The 22,934-nt window shown below is 44.8% G+C and overlaps 1 protein-coding gene across 2 annotated transcripts in view; it reads left to right on the top strand.

Moving 5' to 3' along the window:
• CA12 (carbonic anhydrase 12) overlaps positions 1-22,934 on the top strand; it is a 45,282-nt gene that overhangs the window by 10,572 nt on the left and 11,776 nt on the right. The window contains exons 1-7 of one of the 2 annotated variants that reach the window (XM_035131984.3): positions 6,356-6,565; positions 12,082-12,102; positions 15,624-15,806; positions 17,979-18,121; positions 20,460-20,555; positions 21,970-22,033; positions 22,634-22,791. In XM_035131984.3, coding sequence (XP_034987875.2) covers positions 6,490-6,565; positions 12,082-12,102; positions 15,624-15,806; positions 17,979-18,121; positions 20,460-20,555; positions 21,970-22,033; positions 22,634-22,791 — 741 coding nt within the window. In that variant the 5' untranslated portion in view covers positions 6,356-6,489. Of the gene's footprint in view, positions 1-6,355; positions 6,566-12,081; positions 12,103-15,623; positions 15,807-17,978; positions 18,122-20,459; positions 20,556-21,969; positions 22,034-22,633; positions 22,792-22,934 lie in introns of those variants that run through there. The other variant, XM_088656663.1, reaches the window with a different exon arrangement.

Here is a 22,934-nt window from a genome sequence, read left to right as displayed (position 1 = left end):
AGACTTGAAAAAGCCTTTTGGTCCTCTGTGGTCAGGTTGGAAAACGAAGGGCATTCCAGAGTCAAGTCAAATGGCACAGATCATGGTTTGACAAAAGAATAATTTGCAAATGAATGGTGTCAATGTTGGATTTTTTGAATAGTCAAGTTACTTTAGAGCCGGTCTAATGTAAATACTGTCTGTTTAAGAGAAACAGGTGCCGGTGTTTCTGTTAATTGCTCACAGGCGTGGGCTCTGCTTCTTGTATATAAGGCTCTGCCAGAAAGACTTTTGTATCTCTTAGTTAGATCTTTCAGTTTGATTCATCTCTAAGTAGATCACTGTCTCAGTTGTTCTCAGTTTAAGAGATTCCTCAGTTGAATCTTAGTATGAGAGTTGCTTAGTTATAAAGCTAGTTTACTGTTAATTCTTGGGTAGTTTAATGGGAGTTATGTGGGAGTTTTGTGGGAGGTTTGGAAAGTGAGTAGATAACATTGCTAAGAGAGAAAGCATTTATCTTTAGTTTAAAGTCTCTTTAGAGTCAGTTTGTTTTTCAGTTAAAGAAACCCAACCATTTGTATTTTCATCTGCATACTTTTGCAAGTGTGCAGCTAGTAAGGGGTTTAATATAAGGGAAATAATACCCTACACTCTTGGTGGTGTTTTCTTAGCCAGGTCGACTTCTGAGTGCGTATACTCTGTGTGAAGCTTACTTTAAAGGGCCACTGGAAACTGGGATATACCATTTAGGTTAAGCAAGTTTCAATACCCAGTTTTCTCCAATATTATTCTTATCATATATATTATTCTCCAATAGTCAAGCTTAAAGAAATGCAAAATGTGGCTCCCAAGTGGTTGTGGTATTCAACTAAGTTTTCCTCAGCATTAATTACGCACTTAAGTTACTGAACATGACTATTTTATTGATTTATTGATTGATTGATTGTATTTCTATACCACTCTTCATCTGAGGACCACATGGTGGTTTTAAAAAGTAAAGGGTGGTTTTCAAAAAAGTAAGAAGCAAAATAGTAAGAAGCAAAAACAACAACAACACCCCTTTAAAAGGCGATAAGTTAATAGGTCTACTCTGAATCAAACTTTGTTGCACCCCCATTAAAAGGTGTTTCTGGCATGTAGTTCTGCATACATGGCTGTAAATTTTAATTGATTGATCAGACAGATTGAGAAGCCAAACTTGGATCAATTAAAAAGGTGTGATGATTAATCAACCAGGCAGTAGATTAGAAAAAAAATGTTTTAATACAATAAATAACATGGTATAAAACTGATATCAGTGTATAGTGTGGATGAGGGTGTCTGCAAAGGGTGGAGCTCTTAATGAAAACCAAAATTCCACCGGTGGCAAGCAAAAACATGGAACCTGAGGAGAGTCCATGATGCTGTGCTTTCCTCCCCCAGACGAACGAAGTGTTTTAGGAGAGGCTAAACATCTTCTGTCCTGACCTAGCTGAACTGTGTGGCTTTGGGAATGTCACTTTGTTCCAAGGATCTGGAACCAACTTGCTAATCCTCAGGACTGTCACACCTTGACCTACCTGAGCCTCTTACGCGTGACATTTGCAAAAGGGGATGTCCTTCTCCATGCCAAAATGCAAACCTTTAAAAAGAGTTGTTTTTTCTTTGTTCAGGGTCCTTCACTTTCTGACAGGGGAGGGGGGAGAACTAAAGATCAGCTTTGCTTTCGCCGGATTTCTGCCTCAGCGCGTTTATCTATGACCGGTAACAAATTTGGGGAGTTGTTGGGCCATCAGAAGTCACCACCCTGTTTTCTGGTAACACTAATAACTGAACACGCCCAAAGTTCACATGGCTTTGTTTAGCTTTGAAACCTAAAATGTTGTGAGATTACAAACTGATGCAATTCAAGGGGCTGGTCCCCATTCTGTTGCCAGTTTTGCTGGAATCTTGTCTGTCTGATACCTACCCAGTCCCCTACTACCCGGGAACTTTCCCAAGCTGGTCCGTGTTTTTTTCTTTAGTCTGAGGCTATTTGGATTGAAGTGTCAGGAAGAAGGAAGGATTGAGTTGTGGCAGAAGGGACAAAAGGTCCTCAGGAAGTTTTTCTGAAAGTGGTCATAGAAAGGTTTCCTGCAAGTGGTTGTAGAAAGTTTCCAGAAAGTGATTGTAAGTAGAAAGACAATGGTTAAAATATGTAGCTTAGGACTCTCCCGTTGTAAATACTGTAGGCTGGTTCATTTGGGGCTAAAGTAGCCCTGTTTTCAGACATTTACTGCCTAACTGATTTATTGCTCGCTTGCTATGATGTTTGCTCAAACTTCACCCCTGTGGAAACCTCCTTTGGTGTCATCTTTAGGACTTCAGGAAGGGAGGATTGCTGCTTGCCTACAGTGTGCTTAGCCAGTTTGGTGGATTAGCTTGGCAGAAAGCTTCCTGAAAGTGAATAAACTGTAATTTGTTTGATGTTAGTCCTGAGCAAAATATGAGTTAATATGACTATGGTGCCGTGCAGTGGTTTTCAACCATTGAGCCATGGCACCCTTGGGTGCCTTGATCAGGGCCGGTGCTAGGGCTTTTTGCACCCTAGGCAAAATCACCTCCTGGTGCCCCTGCGTCCCCTCCATAGGCGGGAGGAGCGCAAGCCAAAAGGAGAGCTCAGCGCCCTCCCGCCTATGGAGGGCATGCTGTGAGCTCTTCAGTGGTGGCAGCAGCAGCAGCGCCCATAGCTGAAGGTTTCAGCTACAGGTGCTGCCACCGCCGCCGCCGCCGCCACCGCCGCTCGCTTGTTGCAGCCGCTGAGGAGCTCACAGTGTCCCCTCCATAGGCAGGAGGGCACTGAGCTCTCATTTTGGCTCGCGCTCCTCCCGCCTATGGAGGGCATGCTGTGAGCTCCTCAGTGGCGGCTGCCTCAGAAGGCTTCAGCTATGGGCGCCACCCGCTCGTTGCAGCCACTGAGGAGCTCACAGCGTCCCCTCCATAGGTGGGAGAGCGCTGAGCTCTCCTTTTGGCTCGCGCTCCATAGGACCTCCATAGGCAGGAGGAGCGTGAGCGCGCGACGTGGGAGGGCGGCGGTGGCGCGGGGTTTTTGCGCCCCCTCCATTTATGCGCTCTAGGCAACTGCCTAGTTTGCCCAAATGGACCCACTGGCCCTGGCCTTGATTGTTGGTCAGGGGTGCCGTGGGCAACATCTTCCCTTCCCTCCCTGCTCTGATGCCCTCTTGTGTCTCTGCCTCCCAAAGGCTTGCACAGCTGTTTGTGCCGCAACCCTGGCTATCAGCTCCCCAGGTGAACGATGCCTCTGGGGCTGGCCAGGGGGTGCTTCCCAGGCCCCTGTGGGGTAGTATGAAGAGGCACCTCTCTTTGGGGGCAGATCAGAGACCAGGGGCGTTAGCAGCAGCTGCCCAGGGGACTCCTGAGGAGGGAGGAGAGGAGGCTGAGGGAACACTCCACAAGGGAGGGTGTTTGAAAAGGGCTGAGAGGCTGCCAGCTCTGCAGGCAAGGGGTGACATAACTGGGCTCCTGAGCCCCACAGGGGTGCCCCAGAAAGAATGTAGTTGGTCAAGGGAGTCATGGACTCAAAAAGGTTGAATGCCTCTGGTGTAGTGGATATTATGGAACGGCTGTTCATATTGTAATTTGTATTGTAAACCTGATACATGGTTTCAGGGACAAGTTTTGTTTCTTCCTGTGAGGGAATGTTTCAGCTCTCTAATGGAGAGAGAGCTGCCTACCAGCAACTTTAACCTAAACCAGGGGTTCCCAAACTAAGGCCCAGGGGCCAGATGCGGCCCAATCACCTTCTAAATCCGGCCCGCGGACGGTCCAGGAATCAGCATGTTTTTACATGAGTAGAATGTATCCTTTTATTTAAAACGCATCTCTGGGTTATTTGTGGGGCATAGGAATTCGTTCATAATTTTTTTCAAAAATATAGTCCGGCTCCCCCATAAGGTCTGAGGGACAGTGGACCGGCCCCCTGCTGAAAAAGTTTGCTGACCCCTGACCTAAACTGTAAAATTGTAAAAATCATCTTTCTCAGTATAGGATCTTGCTTAAAATTCCCTAGGGTAACTGGGGGCTCTGGCTCCTGCTTTAAGACTATGTACATTTTTAATCGTCTGTTATGCGTTGTCTCAAGTGGGGGGGGGAGAGGAATGTTCCCGGTCCTTAATTGTAAATTGGTGGGTTGTTTTGGGGGGGGATCTGGGCTAGCCTTGCTCCCAGGCTCTCTGTGCTTCCTGAGTATAAAAGCTTTAGGACTGCCAGGGGAAACAGTGCACTTATAATGTGTATATTGTGCGATGCATTTGTTTATAATGCATTTATCTGGCTGAAGGTCAGTGTTTTGATTCCACCCTCCTTTGTAGGGTAACAGCCTCCCAAATAAATGCATTACAGAGTTCTGAAATAAATTAATTATATAGAGTTCAGGGGCTACCACAGCTCCTGCTCCCCATAAATGTTAAACAACTCTTGATTTGGGACTACTTTAAACCTGTAGCCCTACACATTTGATTTGGAGGAAGTTCCATTTAGAACAATTGGACCTAATTCTGAGTAGGAATTATATAGGACTGCAGTTTAAGAGAGAGAGAAACAGACACTGTTATGAACCCATTTTTGAGGATTGTGATAAAAAAAAGCCAGTTGTAAACATTTCAAAAAACAAAAGAACAAATAAAAACACCCCTCCTCCTGCTGCAAAATGATTTCTGTCTGAAAACTAGGCTGGAGAGGAAAGATTAGAAGAGAGGCTGGGGTGAAAAAGTCAGAGAGCAAGACATGGGTTAGATCAAACATAATCAGATGAAAATCTTCATCATTAACAGGCTTAGCCTATGATCAACTCCAATTATGGCCAACTACAATGAGAGATGGGGAGGGACTTGGGTGGCCCAGCACCAGGAGTGCATCAGTTTAGTAGAAGAAAACTGTCCTAGCACACAGGCTGTGCCACATGCAAGAGTATACAACCCAGCCAGATGGACGGGGTATAAATATTATTGGTATTAGTATTATTAGTATTCTTAAAAACAGATGATCTTGCACCTGTGGTTTGTGGGGCTTCTTTGAAATACAGTAAAGAGTTATACCTACCTTCCTCCAGATCCTTACAAGGCCTTCTTTGTCCACTCTCTCTTCTATCTTGTTTTCTGCTCATTCTGTGAGTAGCCATTGCCACCCTACTGAGTATTGTGTAACAGTGTGATCCAAACCACAGCCTGTAGCTTACATGCAGCCGCCAGGCCTTTTGGACAGACTTCTGAAACATTCAAGAAAAAAACACCTTAAGGCCTTACAAAATATTGTTGCCATGTATTGTTAACAAAAGAACATAATCTTTTTCTGCATTAAATTTGTTTAATAATTAAATCTATTAAATGTGTGTTTAATTACAAACACTTTAATTTACAGTATGGAAATTTTATTTACTGTTTTGCCCTCGGGTTCTGTGTCGAAGTACTCCTGTGGCCCACTTTGGATGAAAAGTTGGACCGCCTTGCTGTATAATGTGGTCTCCCAAGTTCTCTCTCTTCTCTCCTCAAACCCTTATAAGGAGCAGAACCCTTGGATTGTTCATTTGGTGGGGAGGACACATAAGGCAGTGGCAGGATGTATGCTTGGCATGTAGAAGGTGCCAAGTTCAACCCTCTCCCCAGTAATCTTCAGTTAGGCTCAGGCCTCATTCCAGATTTGAGGGGGGTGGTTCTTGCGCCAAGTGCCCTCAGTGAGCCTTTTCCAGAACTGACCACCTTTTTGCTTCCCACCACCAGGTAAGCACATTTGTGAGAGGGACACATGGGCACATTAACTGCATCCATAGCATGGGAACTGTGCCTAGTTTGGCCTCAGAGGTGCTGGTTTGGGGACCCGAAAAGTGAGTTTAGTGTAGGGGAAGCGGAGCCTGAAAATAAAAGACAGATCGCTGTACTTAGAATCATAGAGTTGGAAGAGACCACAAGGGCCATCCAGTCCAACCCCCAGGAAACACCATCAAAGCATTCTTGACATATGCCTGTCAAGCCTCTGCTTAAAGACCTCCAAAGAATGAGACTCCACCACACTCCTTGGCAGCAAATTCCACTGCCGAACAGCTCTTACTGTCAGGAAGTTCTTCCTAATGTTTAGGTGGAATCTTCTTTCTTGAAGTTTGAATCCATTGCTCCGTGTCCGCTTCTCTGGAGCAGAGGGTTACTTAATGAGCAAGGGCTGAGATTCTCCCCAAGAGTTGTGCCCTGCAATGTTTCATTTTCAAATAAGAACGGAATGCTTCCCAAACAGCACACTAAGTATGCTCTGCAGCTCTGAGATGTGACCAGGGAGGCAGGTCCATCACTGACATCATTTGTTTGGGGGCTGAGCTGCTGAGAAGCAAAGGCTGGCAGGGTGGAGAGCCCGTAAGTCATTAGCAGGAGTGTCTGGTGGTGGACGTGTGTGTGTCTCTCGGAAGCCAGCTTGCTTGCTCCACGGAAGGAAGGGCAGGCAGCCCTGTGTGAATTGCATAGGAATCAAAAGGCTTCCCTGGATATGTCAGCGACAACTGCAGCTGTCCTTCTCTCTCTCTTCCTAGAGGCTCACCTTTCTGCACAAGCACCTGTCAACGGTAATGCATTTCCAGCCTTCTTTCCTGTTGTCCCTGTTCTTAAAGTACTGTAGCAGTAATGCATGTGGGAGTTGGAAAGCTAAGCACTAACTGAATTGCATGTTTTGCATTTTATTACCATTTCAATCTACCTTTTGCATTCTCCGCCAGCCTGCTGAGAACAACTTTCTAGGCAGCTGATTAAGTGGACTCTAGTCTAGTCCACGAAAGCAAGTTGTGCTCTCATAAACAGTTTAGTCTTTAAGGTGCTGCGGGACTCGGTTGGTTTTTCTTCAAGAAACCAATACAGTTGCTCCTTTGGAAGTTATCAGATGTCTCAGTGGCCACACTTGATGTTCTTAAGTGCATGCAAAAGACGAGTGTTTCCATTTGGTCACTGGCAGTACCCAAATACTTACAATGCATCCTTAAGAAATATTGATAATAGAGAATATATTCCTGGAGGGACTGCAGAAACCGACAGGAATGACCAACAACTCAGACCACACAAGCTGTGCTAATAATATTACACACCAGTGTTTTAAATTATTTCACAGGTATTATCATCTTTACTGCAGCCCAGTCAGGTTGGCTAGTAATAATATGCCCATTTTGCAGATGCGCTGTGAGGCTGATGCTGTGGGGAAGGGGAGCTTGCTTAAGGCCACCTCTTTATTGATTCATTCTTTATTCACTACATTTCTATGCTGCCCAAATAAATGAAGTTCTTTGGACTGTTTGCAAGATCAATGTTAAAACCATAAAATTCAAAATAGAATGGGAAATCTAAACCAGTTTAGAACAGTCACAGATAGAAACAACAAAAAACCAAAAGCAGGAGACAACAGTGGTGGCAAGGTTCCTAGAAAGCACTTGCACTAGGGTTGCCATATTTCAAAAAGTGAAAATCCATTTAGAAAAGTTGTTGAGCTTTTTCTTGTAAAAAAAATAAAATACCATATTGGCCCAAATATAAGCCGCACCTTTAAAATTGGAGGGGGTGGAGGGATAAAAAGAAGAAAATACCTGAATATAAGCCACTCCAATCCTTACTGCTCCTGGCTGCATGCGGGGGGGGGCACTGCATTGCTGGTACCCTTTCCCCTTCCTCACTCTCTCCCTTCCCTGCCTTGGGGGAGAGGACGGGGGGGCACTACTCATGGGGCAGACGCCGCTTTGCCGCGCTCCTGGCACGGTTTGCCCTGCGCTCCTGGATGCATAACATAAGTTTGCAAATATAAGCTACACTTTAACTTTATACAGTTGGAATTTGGGGGGAAAGTGAGGCTCATATACAGGCCCGGACGGTAGTAAAGTTTTTGGGCAAAATCTACACTTCTGACATGGGTTGCCATACATTTGTAGGGTGTATTGATTCCCTCAATGTTGCCATTATGGATTTTCCTGGACATTTCAGCAGTTTCCACCCAGACACTTTCCAACAGCCGAATCCTGGCTATGTCTGGGATATTCTGGATGTACGGTAACCCTAACTTGCACAGTGAAAAGGAACAGGTAGTGAGAGAAAGAAAGGCCCTCTGGCTGGCACCCTGGAGACAGCAGGTAAACCTGGGCTTGGTTGGTTGGTTGGTTGTGAGATTTGGATAATGGCTATCCTGTCTCACAGCTCATACCTGTTGCTCCTACAATAAATATTCCCTGTTCCTGTGATTTGTTTCAACTGGTTTTCATTCTGTATTTCTGAATGTTAATTGTTGTAACCTGCCCTGGGATCTCCTGGTGAAGGGCAGGTAATAAAGTTCACCACCACCACAACACTGTGGCTTAGAATTTAGGGCAGGGGTCAGCAAACTTTTTCAGCAGGGGGCCGGTCCACTGTCCCTTGTGGGGGGCCGGACTATATTTTGGCAAAAAATATGAACAAATTCCTATGCCCCACAAATAACCCAGAGATGCATTTTAAACAAAAGCACACATTCTAATCATGTAAAAACACCAGGCAGGCCCCACAAATAACCCAGAGATGCATTTTAAATAAAAGGACACATTCTATTCATGTAAAAACATGCTGATTCCTGGACCGTCCGGGGGCCAGATTGAGAAGGTGATTGGGCCACATCCGGCCCCCAGGCCTTAGTTTGGGGACCCCTGATTTAGGGTGATTGTACTGGAAGCTGAAAATACTGGCATAAGTAATGTGTGCAATGACAGACACTGCGGCATGTTGCCTTAGTGCCGTGTGTGTGTGCTTGTAGGCATAAGTGCTGGGGGGGGATGCATCCAACAGATATTTAACTGCTATGGGTCTGGGGAAAGTAGATAGGACAGGCATCATGACAAATCTGGAAACTGTGAGTAAGGAAATGTCATACAAAGAGCCTGTGTGGTCTAATGGTAGAGCAGAGGGGGGTCAATGTGGAGACTGGCTGTTGCTGCTGAATTACGGCTCCCATCAGCTCCAGCCAGCATGGCAAATGATTAGATGGTTGGATACAAGATCTTGAGGGCACCATGTTGTCTGCCCCTGGGAATTCAGATTCAAATTCCCACTCAGCTATGAATTCAGATTCAAATTCCCACTCAGCTACACTTGAATCAGTCTCCATCTCTCAGCTCTGGGAGGAAGACCTTTCATTGCCTACAGACAGCCACCCAATCTTAAACAACTCCTCACCCACAATAATACCACCACCAGACTTAACATGGACACTGGTACCAGAGCCTGCAATAAACCCAGATGCCAACTTTGCTGCCACATACACTCGGACAACAGCATTACTGGCCCCAACAGCATACCATCTCAGGACTATTTAATTGCTCATCTTCTAACATTGTGTATGCCATCAAATGCCAACAGTGCCCTTCAGCTCTCTATATCGGCAAACAGGCCAAACCCTATGCCAAAGGATAAATGGACATAAATCTGACATCAGGAATCACAAGACAGAGAAACCGGTAGGAGAACACTTCGATCTCCCAGGACATTCTATACAAGATCTCAAAGTAGTTGTCTTATTACAGAAAAAATTCAGAAACAGACTGGAAAGAAAGGTTGCTGAATTGCAACTTATTACCAAGCTTAAAACCACGGAGAGACCTGGTCTGAATAAGGACATTGGATTCTTATCTCATTATACATGATAAAGCTTTCTTTAGCCATCTCACTACTTGCTTTTTCCTGCAAGACCAATTGCAGTTGTTAACAGTTTACCTCTCCTATCAGCCAATCACTCATTCCCACCACCCTTCTGAGTAATACCCCTCCCCACCCTCTGACTATACATAAGGGTCTGGTGACTTCTGTTTCAGTGTATCTGAAGAAGTGTGCATGCACACAAAAGCTCATACCTATGCCAAACTTAGTTGGTCTCTAAGGTGCTACTGGAAGGATTTTTTTTTAATTTTTTTGTTTCGACTACCTCACAAGGTTGTTGTGAGCTCAAAATGCGGGGACCACAGACGCAGTGGAGGACCTTGGGGTCTCAAATCTCAGCAGCGCCCTGTGCAGCCACCTCCTCTCGCGTTCCATTCTACATCATAGTTGCGGCACCCCCTATGGCATTCCCAAGACTCCACACCCAGGGCAACCAAACAGGTCACATTCCCGGCCTCAATCAACCTCTGCACGTACACTACCTTGAGCTGCATGGCGCATGGACAGAAACAAAATGATGAAGGCAATGGTTCAAGACCTCCCCCCTCCCCAAAGGCAGAATAGGGATGGTGATGCGTAAAACAGGGTTGCTCAGGCTACAGTCCTCCAGATGTTGTTGGACTCCCAGCTCCCACCAGCCAAAGCAGACATGGCCTGTTTTCGAGGTGGTTGGTTGGGAGATGCAGGCCAAGAGCATTTGGAGGGCAACAGGTTCCCCATGCCTGATTTACAAACCCTAGCAAGTAAGGGCCACTGCAATTCCTAATTTTTTTTTGCTGCTAGTTACACTAATTGAAGATATTTTAGTCTACGAAAAGACAGCACACACACGACCCAAAGACACACACCTACAGAAACTGAGCTGTGCTCATTTTAAACTCAAAGGCTGCTGAATAATGCTGCTGTTCAGAAAAAGAGTAAACTCTTCACAGCTTCTGTTGCTCTTACTCCTCCACACTTTGCTTAAAGAAAGAAGTTGCAGCAGCCCAAAGCACCCTCGGCTCAATGTCTGGAGCAGTTTTCACTGGAGAGAGGGATTAGAAATTTTTAAATAACAAATCAAAGAAATAAAGAAGGGCAGTAAGAGTTGTGTTAAAGCCCTTGGTGTTTAATACAAAAACCTTCTGGTTGCTCCGGCATTCCCACACATCAGTGCTGCTGTTGAAACAAGAGACAGAAGTTCTGTTGTGAAAGGAGGGGGGAGGTGGAGACACCTGTGTGTTCTTAGGAGGTTTCTGTGGGAAGCGAGAGAGGGAGGGGCACTGGCTGCTCCTTCTTCTCACGTACGCCATGCATGGCACCCACACAAGATGTTTGCTGCAAACAACCTTTAAAAGCCCAAAATATGAGAGGTTTTCAACACACACACACACACACACACACTGCAAACATACCTCAACCTTCATTCTGTTCTTGCATGAAGATGACTGCAGTGGATTTATTCATCATCATCATCATTATCATCACCACACCTTTGCTCCAAGCAGCTCACAGTGGCATACATGGTTCTCCTCCATCTTCATTTTATCCTCACAATGGATGAGGCTAGGCTGGGCTGGGCTGGGTGACAGTGACTGGCCCAAAATCACTCAGCTACATAGCTGAGTGGGGATTTGAACCCAGGACTCCAACATTCAGTTCAAAGTGTTGGTCATGATCTTTAGACATCACACTGGGTCGACATCTCCATTGAGCTATCCAACTTTCCACCAGTTTTCCCAGGACAGTCATTAAACTAACTGGGCTATAAGTTCCAGGGTCCCCCCCCCCCCGATCCCTCTTTAAACATAGGTGGTACATTGGCTACATTTCCAGTCCTCAGTAATGGAGGCTGATCGAAGTACTCAATCCTACTGAAAACAGACCCACTGAAATTAATGAATCTAAGTTAATCTTGTCCATTAACTTCAATAGGACTGCTCTGTAGGGTGAGCACTGAATACTGCTAGGTAGGTGTGTGTGTGTGTGTGTGTGTGTGTGTGTGTGTGTGTGAGAGAGAGAGAGAGAGAGAGAGAGAGAGAGAGAGCGTAAGTAGCACTATATGCATTGGGATTTATTTCTGAGGAAATATTCATTTATTCATTCATTCATTCATTTAAGGTCCCCACTCTTTAGCAAAAAAAGGTTCCCAGAGCAGCTTTCAAATTAGTAAGCATAGTCCCTGCTCTCAGGTTTACAATCTTAAAAAGACATAATTCAATGGGAAAACAGATTGAGAGAGAGAAAGAATTAACCAAATTCTGGTTGAATTTCTTAGTTACTAGTTAATTACATATATATACTGATGATAGATAGATAGATAGATAGATAGATAGATAGATAGATAGATGTTATTTTATGTTGATATACTTTTATAAACGTTTAGCTATAGTACTTTATTTTGTATGTGTTCTAAGTTATATCTGTTTTATTTTCCTTCTAGGGTCCAAGTGGTCTTATATGGGTAAGTAGTGACTTTAGGTCAATACATTAAATTTTAATTCTTTATCCTATTTGTTTAATGTCAGGTTAGATCAGGCACCCCCAAACTGCGGCCCTCCAGATGTTTTGGCCTACAACTCCCATGATCCCTAGCTATAAGGAACAGTGGTCAGGGATGATGGGAATTGTAGTACAAAACATCTGGAGGGCCGAAGTTTGGGGATGCCTGGGTTAGATCTAGGGAGGTCTCATTTAGTTAATAGAAGGATCTGTTTTGTTGATCTAATGCCTACATATCTTCCATTCATCCACACAACAGGGCACATCAGGTGATAACAACATGTGATGCCATGATGTGGCACAGATATCATAGGAACATGTTGTGTCACATGAAATCAATTCTTGCTCAAAGAGGTGGGCTGAGCACTTGGCTAACTTACCAGGTCAACTGGTTGACCAAAAAAGTAAGTGAATGTAGAACTGACTGCTAGGTGACCGGCCACACAAGTATCTGAAAATGAGCTGGGATAGAAGGCAGCGGCTGGCTGGCAGCAAAGGTGTATTGTGTGGCGACAACGTTGTGCTGTTTAAATGGAACATCTTTGTGTTTACATTGGTACCTTGAGTTACAAACGCTTCAGGTTACAAACTCCCCTAACCCAGAAATAGCACATCGGGTTAAGAACTTTTCTTCAGGATGAGAACCGAAATTGTGCTCTGGTGGTGCGGCGGCAGCAGGAGGCCCCATTAGCTAAAGTGGTGCTTCAGGTTAAGAACAGTTTCAGGTTAAGAACGGACCTCCAGAATGAATTAAGTTCTTAACCAGAGGTACCACTGTAGTTCCTTGATGTTGAGTCTCAAGGACCAGGGCTTATTTTTCACCCAGAACTTTCAGGAACTCATTTCTGGCACCATTGCCATTGTAAGAAAACAAGGGTGAGTTCCAGTACCTCTTTTTCTAGAAATACAGCACCTTCAAGCACCATGCGTTAAAGCCCAGTAATGGAAATCCCAATGTGTTGTCTCAAGTGAAGAGCTGGAAAAGGTTCTCTACTGACTTTGGATGGCTGGTGTTTACTAGCTACTGGACATCCCTTGCCTGCTTTGCTGGGTAGAAACACTCTGAGACCTGGAATGTGGCTGCAAAGGAGACAGTGAAGTCTGAATTCTGCAGCTGGCTAAGGGGCTTCAAGGATATGCCATTTGCATGTGGGGTGAACTGATGCAGGTTTATACACAGGCATGATATGGCATCTATGGTCACTTCCAGACTGCCAGTATTTTGTGGGAGGGGTAGAAGGGCTTTCTGGAAATTTAGGTTTATCCGATCCTGCTGTTTGTTTGTTTGTTTGTTTTTAAACCCTCAGTGTAAGTTTTTGTGCAAGGCAAATTAGGATGAATATTCAATAACAGGAGAAGCCCTATCTGAGTGCATGGCTGTTCCTCTGTGTTATATTCGTAAATATGCAGATATTAAAAGCACACACGAACACATATGCCCGTATCATACTCTCTCTCCACAGGGAAATTGACCTTGTAAGACACACTCAGGGAAGTGGATTGTAGCAAGGTAGCCTCCAAAGTGAAATACCATGGAACCTCGGTTTATGAACACCTCGGTTTATGAATTTTCAGTTTACGAACGCCGCGGACCCATCTGGAACGGATTAATTCACTTTCCATTACAGTGGTACCTTGGTTTATGAACACAATTGGTTCCGGAAGTCTGTTCATAAACTGAAGCGTTCATAAACTGAAGTGAACTTTCCCATTGAAAGTAATGGAAAGTGGATTAATCCGTTCCAGACGGGTCCGCGGAGTACTCAACCTGAAGCGTACTTAACCCGAAGCATGGGTGTAATTGGTTCCGGAAGTCTGTTCATAAACTGAAGCGTTCATAAACTGAAGCGAACTTTCCCATTGAAAGTAATGGAAAGTGAATTAATCTGTTCCAGATGGGTCCGTGGCGTTCATAAACCGAAAATTCATAAACCGAGGTGTTCATAAACCGAAATTCCACTGTACTTTCAATGGGAAAGTTCGCTTCAGTTTATGAACGCTTCAGTTTATGAACAGACTTCCGGAACCAATTGTGTTCATAAACCGAGGTACCACTGTAGCTACATGGCACAGTTTCTCCTTAGGGGAAAACTGTCTTGGAATGATTCCCCCCCCCAAAGGACCTTTGTGTCACATGGGAAATGAAATGTTGCAGAGTGTTTGCTGTCTCCACTACCCAGCCCCACACAGTTCATCTTTGTGTAGAGTTACTGTCTGACTTGCTGAAGCTGCTTGTTTCTCTCCTTTAAGAGTTTCCCAGTCCGACTTAAAGCATCAGCTCTCAATTCCTTTCCTTATTGCTGTAGGGCATTTCCACTTATCTGAGTCTGATAAGGGAACCTCCCCCCCCAGGTCTTGCCCTCCATGAAGGAAGTTTGCAGGAGACCTTTGCACATTTAAAACCACCCCACTGTTTCTCAAGAAGTAGACATTGTGTGTGCGTGCACACACACACAGGCACCTTAGGTATATAACATTGCTGTCGAAAGGTGTTTTGTCTGCAGGATGTGATTCCAACAGGTCAGGGCAAGGTTGTGGAGGTCCTTGGAGCAGAGGGGGCAGCAGGAGACAATTCTGTTCTGCTGGCAAGGCAAGGAGAGGAGAGGGAGTTGTTGCCATTAAGTGTTTATCTCTCCTTTTCTTTCAGGGAGCTTTTATTCTCACGACTCCACTTTTATCCTCACAACTCCACTAGTTGGCTAGGCTTAGAGAGAGAGAGGCATAAGTCACAAAGTGAGTTTTATGACTGAACAGTGATTTGAACCTAGGTTCTCCCTGCTCCTAATCCAAATAAGGACTCATCCACATCTCTGTTTGGCCTGCTACTTCCCCCTTGGAAAACCCACTCTTTACTGCTAAATTGGAACAAATGGCAATTAGGTTTTCTGCAGATTGCTGGTTGTTCTGATTCAGCAGTAAAGAGTGGGTTTTTCAAGGGAAAGCTGCAAGGCAAAACTGCTCAGACCTGTTCTTAGAAAGTGGGGGAGAAGTGGGAAACAAACCCTTTCAAGGCATGGAACGAGTGTAACTGTGGACAGGCCATAAGGCTTGTCTCAAGAAGCAATTGTCTGTGTAGTTCCCAGGGCAACATATCCCTGCCTATTCACATGCCCAAGGTTCTTTTATAACTAAATAAATAAATAAATAAATTTTCAGGTACAAATTTTCCGCTAATAAATATAAAACAATACATCCAACGACTTCCCTTCTCTTCCTCTGATGCTTCATTGTTCATTCAAAATTAACTGCATATTCTATTTCTTCCATCTAGTTTCCCCCTTTCCATCATATCTTAATCTAAATTACAGTATACTGTTATATTTTCACTTGCTTACGATAGTTTTCCAAATGGATGTTTGAGTTCAAGGTATTTCTCAAGTCTGAAGAGGCTGAAGGCTACTGGGCAAGACAGGCCAATGGTCTGACCCTGTACCATACATCTTCCTGTGTTTCGAATCTGGATTCCTTTATTGTCTCCCTGAGGTTCTTCTGATGGGGAGAGAGTGTGGCCCAAGATGTTCCCCTTTTGTGGAGGAGTATTCCAGTCTCCAATTGATTTTCACAATGACATTCTCCAGTATGATTCAACTCTTCTGCCTATCGAACTGGAAGGCTACAATGTCTCCTCCACCGAGGAGTTTATTTTGACCAATAACGGACATTCAGGTAAGGGAGGCTAACATGGACAGAGAAAACTGAACTATTACTATAATTACATAATAACAAAGAATACTATTTAGCACTTGTACAGGACTTTAGAGTGTTCTGATTGTTCCACATGTATTATCTCAATAATAATAATTTCTAATAATTTATTATCTCTCTTTTTTTTTTTAAAGATAATATAGGCCAGCCTTATTCCCATTTTGTAGATGGGGAACTGAGGTTCAGGGATCAGCATAGATAAGATTTGGTTGGATTTACAGCCTTCACCACACTGCCTATTTATTTTGGCACATAATTTTTGGATCTACAGTAGTTTTCCCTCCTGTGTGGAGGTCAGTTCTTCTTCATGGCATCTGCGTTGGTTCTGTGCCCATAGCTCTAAAACCACAAGGTGTACAACTCTCACCAACGCACATTGAATAATAACCTCCTAGCATGTTAAATTGGGCTTGGCAACCAAGGTATAATGTTCTTCTTCCAAGTTTAGAGGGATGAGCTGCATTTAGTATTTTGTTTTATAGTCTGGATATTGGCAGCAGCCAGAATATGGAAAAATACAACTAGCAGAGACACAGGATGCTTCAAAATGTTGCTAGTTTGTTATCCCTTTAGTTTCCTCACCCCAACAATAATGCACATGATATTCAGAATTTCCTTCCTTAGTCATCTCCATCCATATGCACAAAGTAAGTTGTATCTGAACTTCCTTAATGTCTTTATAGTATTGTGAATTATTCCCTTTTGTAGCAGGTTTGATGACAAAATAACTCTCTTCCTTCAATGCACTAACATACTGTTGTAAGAATTTTGAGGTCATATATAAAAATTAAATGTTCATAACTGTATATATAAACCACATGTCTGAAACAATATAGGAAGACAGTCCTGGTACCATTTTGACTCTCCCAAACTGACCAAATGTTTCTCTGCAAAAAACCTCCTCATTGTCTCCCTCTCTCTGTGTGTTCACAAATCCTGCCTTAAGGGCACATTTAAGGTGTGAATGGGGGACGTGGGTGGCGCTGTGGGTTAAACCACTGAGCCTAGGGCTTGCCGATCAGAAAGTCGACGGTTTGGATCCCTGCGACGGGGTGAGCTCCCATTGCTCGGTCCCTGCTCCTGCCAACCTAGCAGTTCGAAAGCACCTCAAAGTGCAAGTAGATAACTAGGTACCACTCCGGCAGGAAGGTAAACGGTGTTTCCGTGAGCTGCTCTGGTTCGCCAGAAGCGGCTTTGTCATGCTGGCCACATGACCTGGAAGCTTGGAAGAGTTGGTCACGACTGGACCTAATGGTCAGGGGTCCCTTTACCTTTAAGGTATGAATAGGGCGAGCCTGTGAGTCTGTCCTGGCTCAGGAGCTAAGTATTTATCAGTTACAAAAGGACTGGCCAGATTCCCCAGTGATCCAATTCACAGGTAACTGACAGACATGGGGAAAACAAGGGACTCAGATTTATGCCTTAGATCGCCCCTTTTCTGTGATGTATGATGTACGGGGAGGGGTGGTGGTCCTGGGTTACATCCCTTCTATGATGTATTATGACACTTCTGGGGGTGGCTCTGATTGGAGGGGGGAATTTTAAAATGTCTATATAGGGGCAGGTGGGCTTTTGTTCTGGGTCTTTCTTTCCTCCTATGTGTGAGAGAAAACACCCTGTTGTAACAGTCAATAAAGACCAAGCTTACTAGCTGCTTTGCTTCTCAATATTCTCTGGTTGGTCTGTTATTTCCTCCTTCCGATGGAGAACCTACAAAGGACTATGCAAGGGCCCTTATGTACCCCATAAGGGAATAAGGTCAGATTTTGCTTATAACAATCCCAACATTAATCTTTTGAGGACTGTGATATTAGCCAGTATTAGTACTGTTGTTGTTTAGTCGTGTCCGACTCTTCGCGACCCCATGGACCAGAGCACGCCAGGCGCTAGGAGCCCTAAAAGTAGATCTCAGCTTAAGGTCTTGCCCCAAAAGGTGAGAGCAATCTGAGGTGCATCCTATCTTGGGAAGCTACATCTAAGATCAGAACTGGCAGAATTCATTTGCCTCTGTGCATATAAATTAGCATATGCAATTTTATGTAAATGTGTGTCCTGGGCCTGCACCGAGTTTTGCCCCTGCATTTAATACTGTCATGTCATGTTGTCTCCCTCTCCCATCTTCTCCTTTCATAGTAAGAATGAGTCTTTCTCAAAGCATGCACATCCGGAGCCTCCCTTCCCACTATTCTGCCGCTCAGCTCCATTTACACTGGGGAAACCGGAACAAGCAGGAAGGATCTGAACACACAATTGGCGGGAGGCATTTTGCTGCTGAAGTAAGACTTTTAGGCATTCAATTTATTGCTCCTTTCAGATATCTATTTATTAATTTATTAAACCATTTTATGCCACGTTTTGGTCCTCACAGAGGGCACCTAAGACAATTTACAATTAAAATCCAAAAACAATTGCAATTGAAAGGCAAGATTAAAATACACTAAATTTCCTGCTTTATTTTCCCTTTTCCTTATGAGGCTGGCAGAAGCAGTTTGCTAGTTGCTCCCTTTCCTTAGGTGGAAAAGCAGCTACCGGTAATATTTTTAATATACATACAATATTTTAATCACACTTATTAAGTAAAGAAAAATATATTTTGAGTTTCACAACTGTAATAATTAAAAAAAGTTTATTAGCTCGTCAAGAAGTTGCATTCTATTTCATTACCTGATATAGTTTTCCTCAGGAAAAACAACTCTCTACAAGCCCCACCTTCTCTAAGCAACACATTTACAAATCTTGTAGCACCAAATCATAACACAAACAAGCTCCAAATGAAACCAGAAAAATCTTTTCCCCCTTAAAGATTCAATACATGGTGAACTATCATATCTGTTAGCAGGGAGAAAGGCCAAGTGTAACTATTTTATTTTATTTTTTGGACTACAGCTCCCATCAGTCCCAGCCAGCATGACCAAAGATCAGGAATGATGGGAGTTGTAATCACCAATATCTGGCAAGCACCACACTGGCTACCCTGGGATGAGGGTGCTCTTAAGAACTGCTGATTGATCCAGATATCCTATTAAGTTTCACAATCCTAGTTCATATATTTATTCTACAGAACTGCCTGGGGGGACCTATCTGAATTCACAGCACCACAATCCATTCCATGCAAGGGTCAAACTAGGCTTTATTTCACGTGGGTCAAAGACTCAGTTTGGCATGCACACCCATTCATTTGTGCACACACAGAGAGGGGGGGGCTGGGAACCTCAATGGCACCCTTCTGGAGGCTTCACCTGGGGCAAAAAGCTTAGCTAGCCCCCCTCCCCCCAAGCTATGGCAATGTTCTGTGGATGCCACAAGGAATTGCTATTATGTTCAGTTCCTTCAGTTCACAACCATAAAGCTGTTTCAGGTCTTGCACTAATTATAAGTCTAGCAGGACATGTGGATGCCTGCCATGAAGTATAATTCAAGGTCAATTACAAGGGACGGAGAGCGCAAGGCTGCAGCAATACATTTTGGTTCCTGTGGCAGAAAACCCTAATGGCGTGACGTTGGCACTCTACCCCATCCTATATTTCTTGCTGTTTACAGGGGGCATCCAAGTTGCCCAAGAAGCTGTCCCACATAAGCGACCTCATCAAAATACCATATTCTTGGTGGACTGTACTCATCAGACGGATTTCCCCCGTCTTCCATTCTGCCACTTCTGTAGTTAATGCTGTAATTCTGATGGTCTGTTACAGAGATAGGGGACCTTTTCTGACTGGTGGGCCAGATCTTACTCTCCCCACCCCAGCGGGTCAGATTTGACAAGCAGGCAAGGCTGTCCACATGTCAATCACCAGGCATCACAGTGATGTCACGAGATGCTGTGCTAGTCCTTTGCAAGCAGCTCCACGCTGCTCGGTAAACCTTTGAAAATCAGTTTTTGGAGGTTCAAAGAGCGACTCTGGCAGGGAGAAGTGGTTTACATTGAATAGCAGCCACTTTCCCCTCCTTGAGCAAGGCACACTCCTACCACGCCATCAGCTGAAGGGGAAGGGAGCACATCTGGTTTCTGCAAAGGAATAATCTGTTGTTCGTTGTTCTTTAGAAGCCCCATGTCTACCTGCCCCACTACCTGCTAAATGGGGAAGCCTGGTGGGCCAAGTGAAGCCCCCAGGCCCCAAACTCTGCACCTGTGTTCTATTATAACTAGGCCAGGCTTGGGGTGTGTAAAATCCAGCATGCTGGTGCAATCAGGCACATAAATATATAGTCATTTTTCCTAATCTGGCAATTTATACTGCAGTGAGGCATCCAGTAAATCAGATGATCTTTTGCAAGCTTTGTAAATTTGTTAAACCCAGGGGCGGAGCTACCTGCCCCAGCCCCTGGAGCGGTGCGGGGGCGGGGCTTGCCGCCTGCAGCATGGGAAGGTGCCGTTTGCTGCCTGTGCGGCAAGCGTCCCTAGCTGCCTGCCACCTGTGCGGAGAGCATTGGGGGGGCCCGATGCTAGCCGCCCATGGCAGCATTGTCCCTAGCGACCCGCACGGCGAGCGTGGGGTGGAGTTGGGGGGCACAGCGATGTCGCCCACCCTCACAGCTGACACCCGGTGCGCACCACCTCCCTCGCACTGGCCTTCCTAAGACTTCAAATGCTGTTTGTCATTTTATTCGATGTAGCTCCACATCGTACATTACAACTCTGACAAATATCTGGACGTGAAATCAGCAATGGACAAATCAGATGGACTGGCAGTCTTGGCAATCCTGATTGAGGTAAGGGGCTCTTTCCCTCAAAAGTGTCCAAAAATTGAAGTCCACCCAGAGGTTTAATATTGTTGTTGTTGTTTAGTCGTTTAGTCATGTCCGACTCTTCGTGGCCCCATGGACCAGAGCACGCCAGGCACTCCTGTCTTGCACTGCCTCCCGCAGTTTGGTCATATAATTAGGGTCTTATCTGGCTCTGGGCAGTTGATGACTCTCTCCAGGTTCCAGGCTTGTCCCTCTAGACCAGAGCTGGAGAAGCTTTGGCCCTCCAACTGTTGTTGGACTCCAGCTCCCATCAGCCCCTGCCACACTTGCCAATGCTCAGTGATAGCAGAAGTTGTAGCCCATCAACATCTGGAGGACCACATGTTCCCCACCCTTGCTCTAAGGTAAAAGGTAAAGGGACCCCTGACCATTAGGTCCAGTCGTGACCGACTGGGGTTGCGCGCTCATCTCGCATTATTGGCCAAGGGAGCCGGCGTATAGCTTCCAGGTCATGTGGCCAGCATGACAAAGCCGCTTCTGGCAAACCAGAGCAGCACACGGAAACGCCGTTTACCTTCCCGCTGTAGCGGTTCCTATTTATCTACTTGCATTTTGATGTGCTTTCGAACTGCTAGGTTGGCAGGAGCTGGGACCAAGCAACGGGAGCTCACCCCGTCACAGGGATTCGAACCGCCAACCTTCTGATCAGCAAGCCCTAGGCTCAGTGGTTTAACCACAGCGCCACCTAGGTCCCTTGCTCTAGACACAGGGAAAAGGAGTGAGACAAGGCTCTTTTGATTGCCTGCCCTTGTGGGTGAAGGATTGCTGCCCCGTTAAAAGCTTTTTCATACATGTTACATTGCAAACAACATTATCTCCCTCCCCCCAGTATGCTTTGGTCACCAAATATGTTTGGGCTTGCTTTTCCAGTGCTATTTTGCTAATGGTTTAGTGAACTATAATCATGGCTATTAAGTATTTTAGAATGTGGTTAAAGAAATCGCTCATCTCATCACCAGATGCCATTATTCTAATGAGAGCAGCTCTGGGGTTATTGAAACACAAATGTATTTGTGCCCTGAAAAGAAATGACCTCAGCCCACTAAATCTGTGGCTAGGCTTATATCGCCAACAAATGATGGCGTAAACTGAAACAACAAGGTCAGACCAAAACATCCACATGGTCTTCCCTACTGAGTAAACATGGGGAAACAATCCACCCAAAGCTCTCCTGTGCAAGTTCCATTGAAGTGGATGGGAGCTCTGCTACTGTGCTCTTGTGCAGGAGAGCTTCCTGCTGGATTTTGCCCCATGGTGGGCTCTCCTATTCCATTACCATTAAGGGTGCCTAATAAAGACCTGCAGGTGCTTGCTGAACCTAAAACTACGCAGAATTACAATTACTTAGAAAAAAAAATCTTCTCCGTTTTTGTTACAGACAGGCCCATTCAATCCATCGTTCGAAAAGATCTTCAGCCATTTTCAGAATGTGAAATACAAAGGTAGGAAAGAGGATTTCAACTGGAATTTCACAGTCCTAAGCAGTCAAATCAGAAGACTTTGTCAATTTAGGATGTGGAGGTTAATTCTTTAGAGGTCAGTGTGAGGTTGGTTTGCTGTTTGTGGTACTAAATTGTTTATAAGCAAGTGATAACCCAAAGCAGCAGAAACAAAATACATTCTGCTTGTTTTAGGCATCAAGACCATTGTCTTGCACCCACCCTGGTGTCTGCCTCCCTGTCATCTCCCCACCCCTGACCAAGACGAGTTAGCTAACCTGTGGTTGAGCATGTGTCATGATGACAATACTGGATTACTTTTGTTGCTCAGCAAAGTATATGTTTTGCAGCAGCCAGCCACACTGATTGGCTGTCACAGCTGTGACCTTTAGAGCAGAGCACTTTGCTTCCCTAGCTAGATGCACAGCATCAGGGGGACTGATAGGTGAAAGTGCTCATTGCATGCACAAATGAAACCTCCCAATCTGGAATAATGGAAAAGAGGGCAAAGTAAAAAAATTAAGAAAACATTGCATCCAAAAATATGCTGAGAGTTGGGCTGGCAAGAATATATAGCTAATAAAAAAGGGTGATCTCTTTCAGATCAGGAAACCTTCATCCCGGGTTTCAACATCCAAGATTTGCTCCCAGACAGACTGGATGAATATTACCGCTATGAAGGATCCCTGACCACACCTCCTTGCTACCCAAGTGTTCTTTGGACGGTTTTTCGAAAGCCAGTACAAATTTCAGAGGAACAGGCAAGGGTCTATAAAACATATGTTCTCAGTTAAAGTTAGTAATCTTGCCAGTAATTGTGCATGAAGTGTATACCTGGATTATGAGTTTCCCACCTACTTACACCTTTATGGATGCTGCTGTTGTACACAGGCTAGACTCCCAT

Source organism: Zootoca vivipara, chromosome 13 (genome assembly GCF_965207765.1).
Source record: "Zootoca vivipara chromosome 13, rZooViv2.hap1.1, whole genome shotgun sequence".
NCBI classification, from domain to species: domain Eukaryota; kingdom Metazoa; phylum Chordata; class Lepidosauria; order Squamata; family Lacertidae; genus Zootoca; species Zootoca vivipara.
Note: the sequence above shows the minus strand (reverse complement) of the source record. Positions and strands in the feature narration are given on the sequence as shown.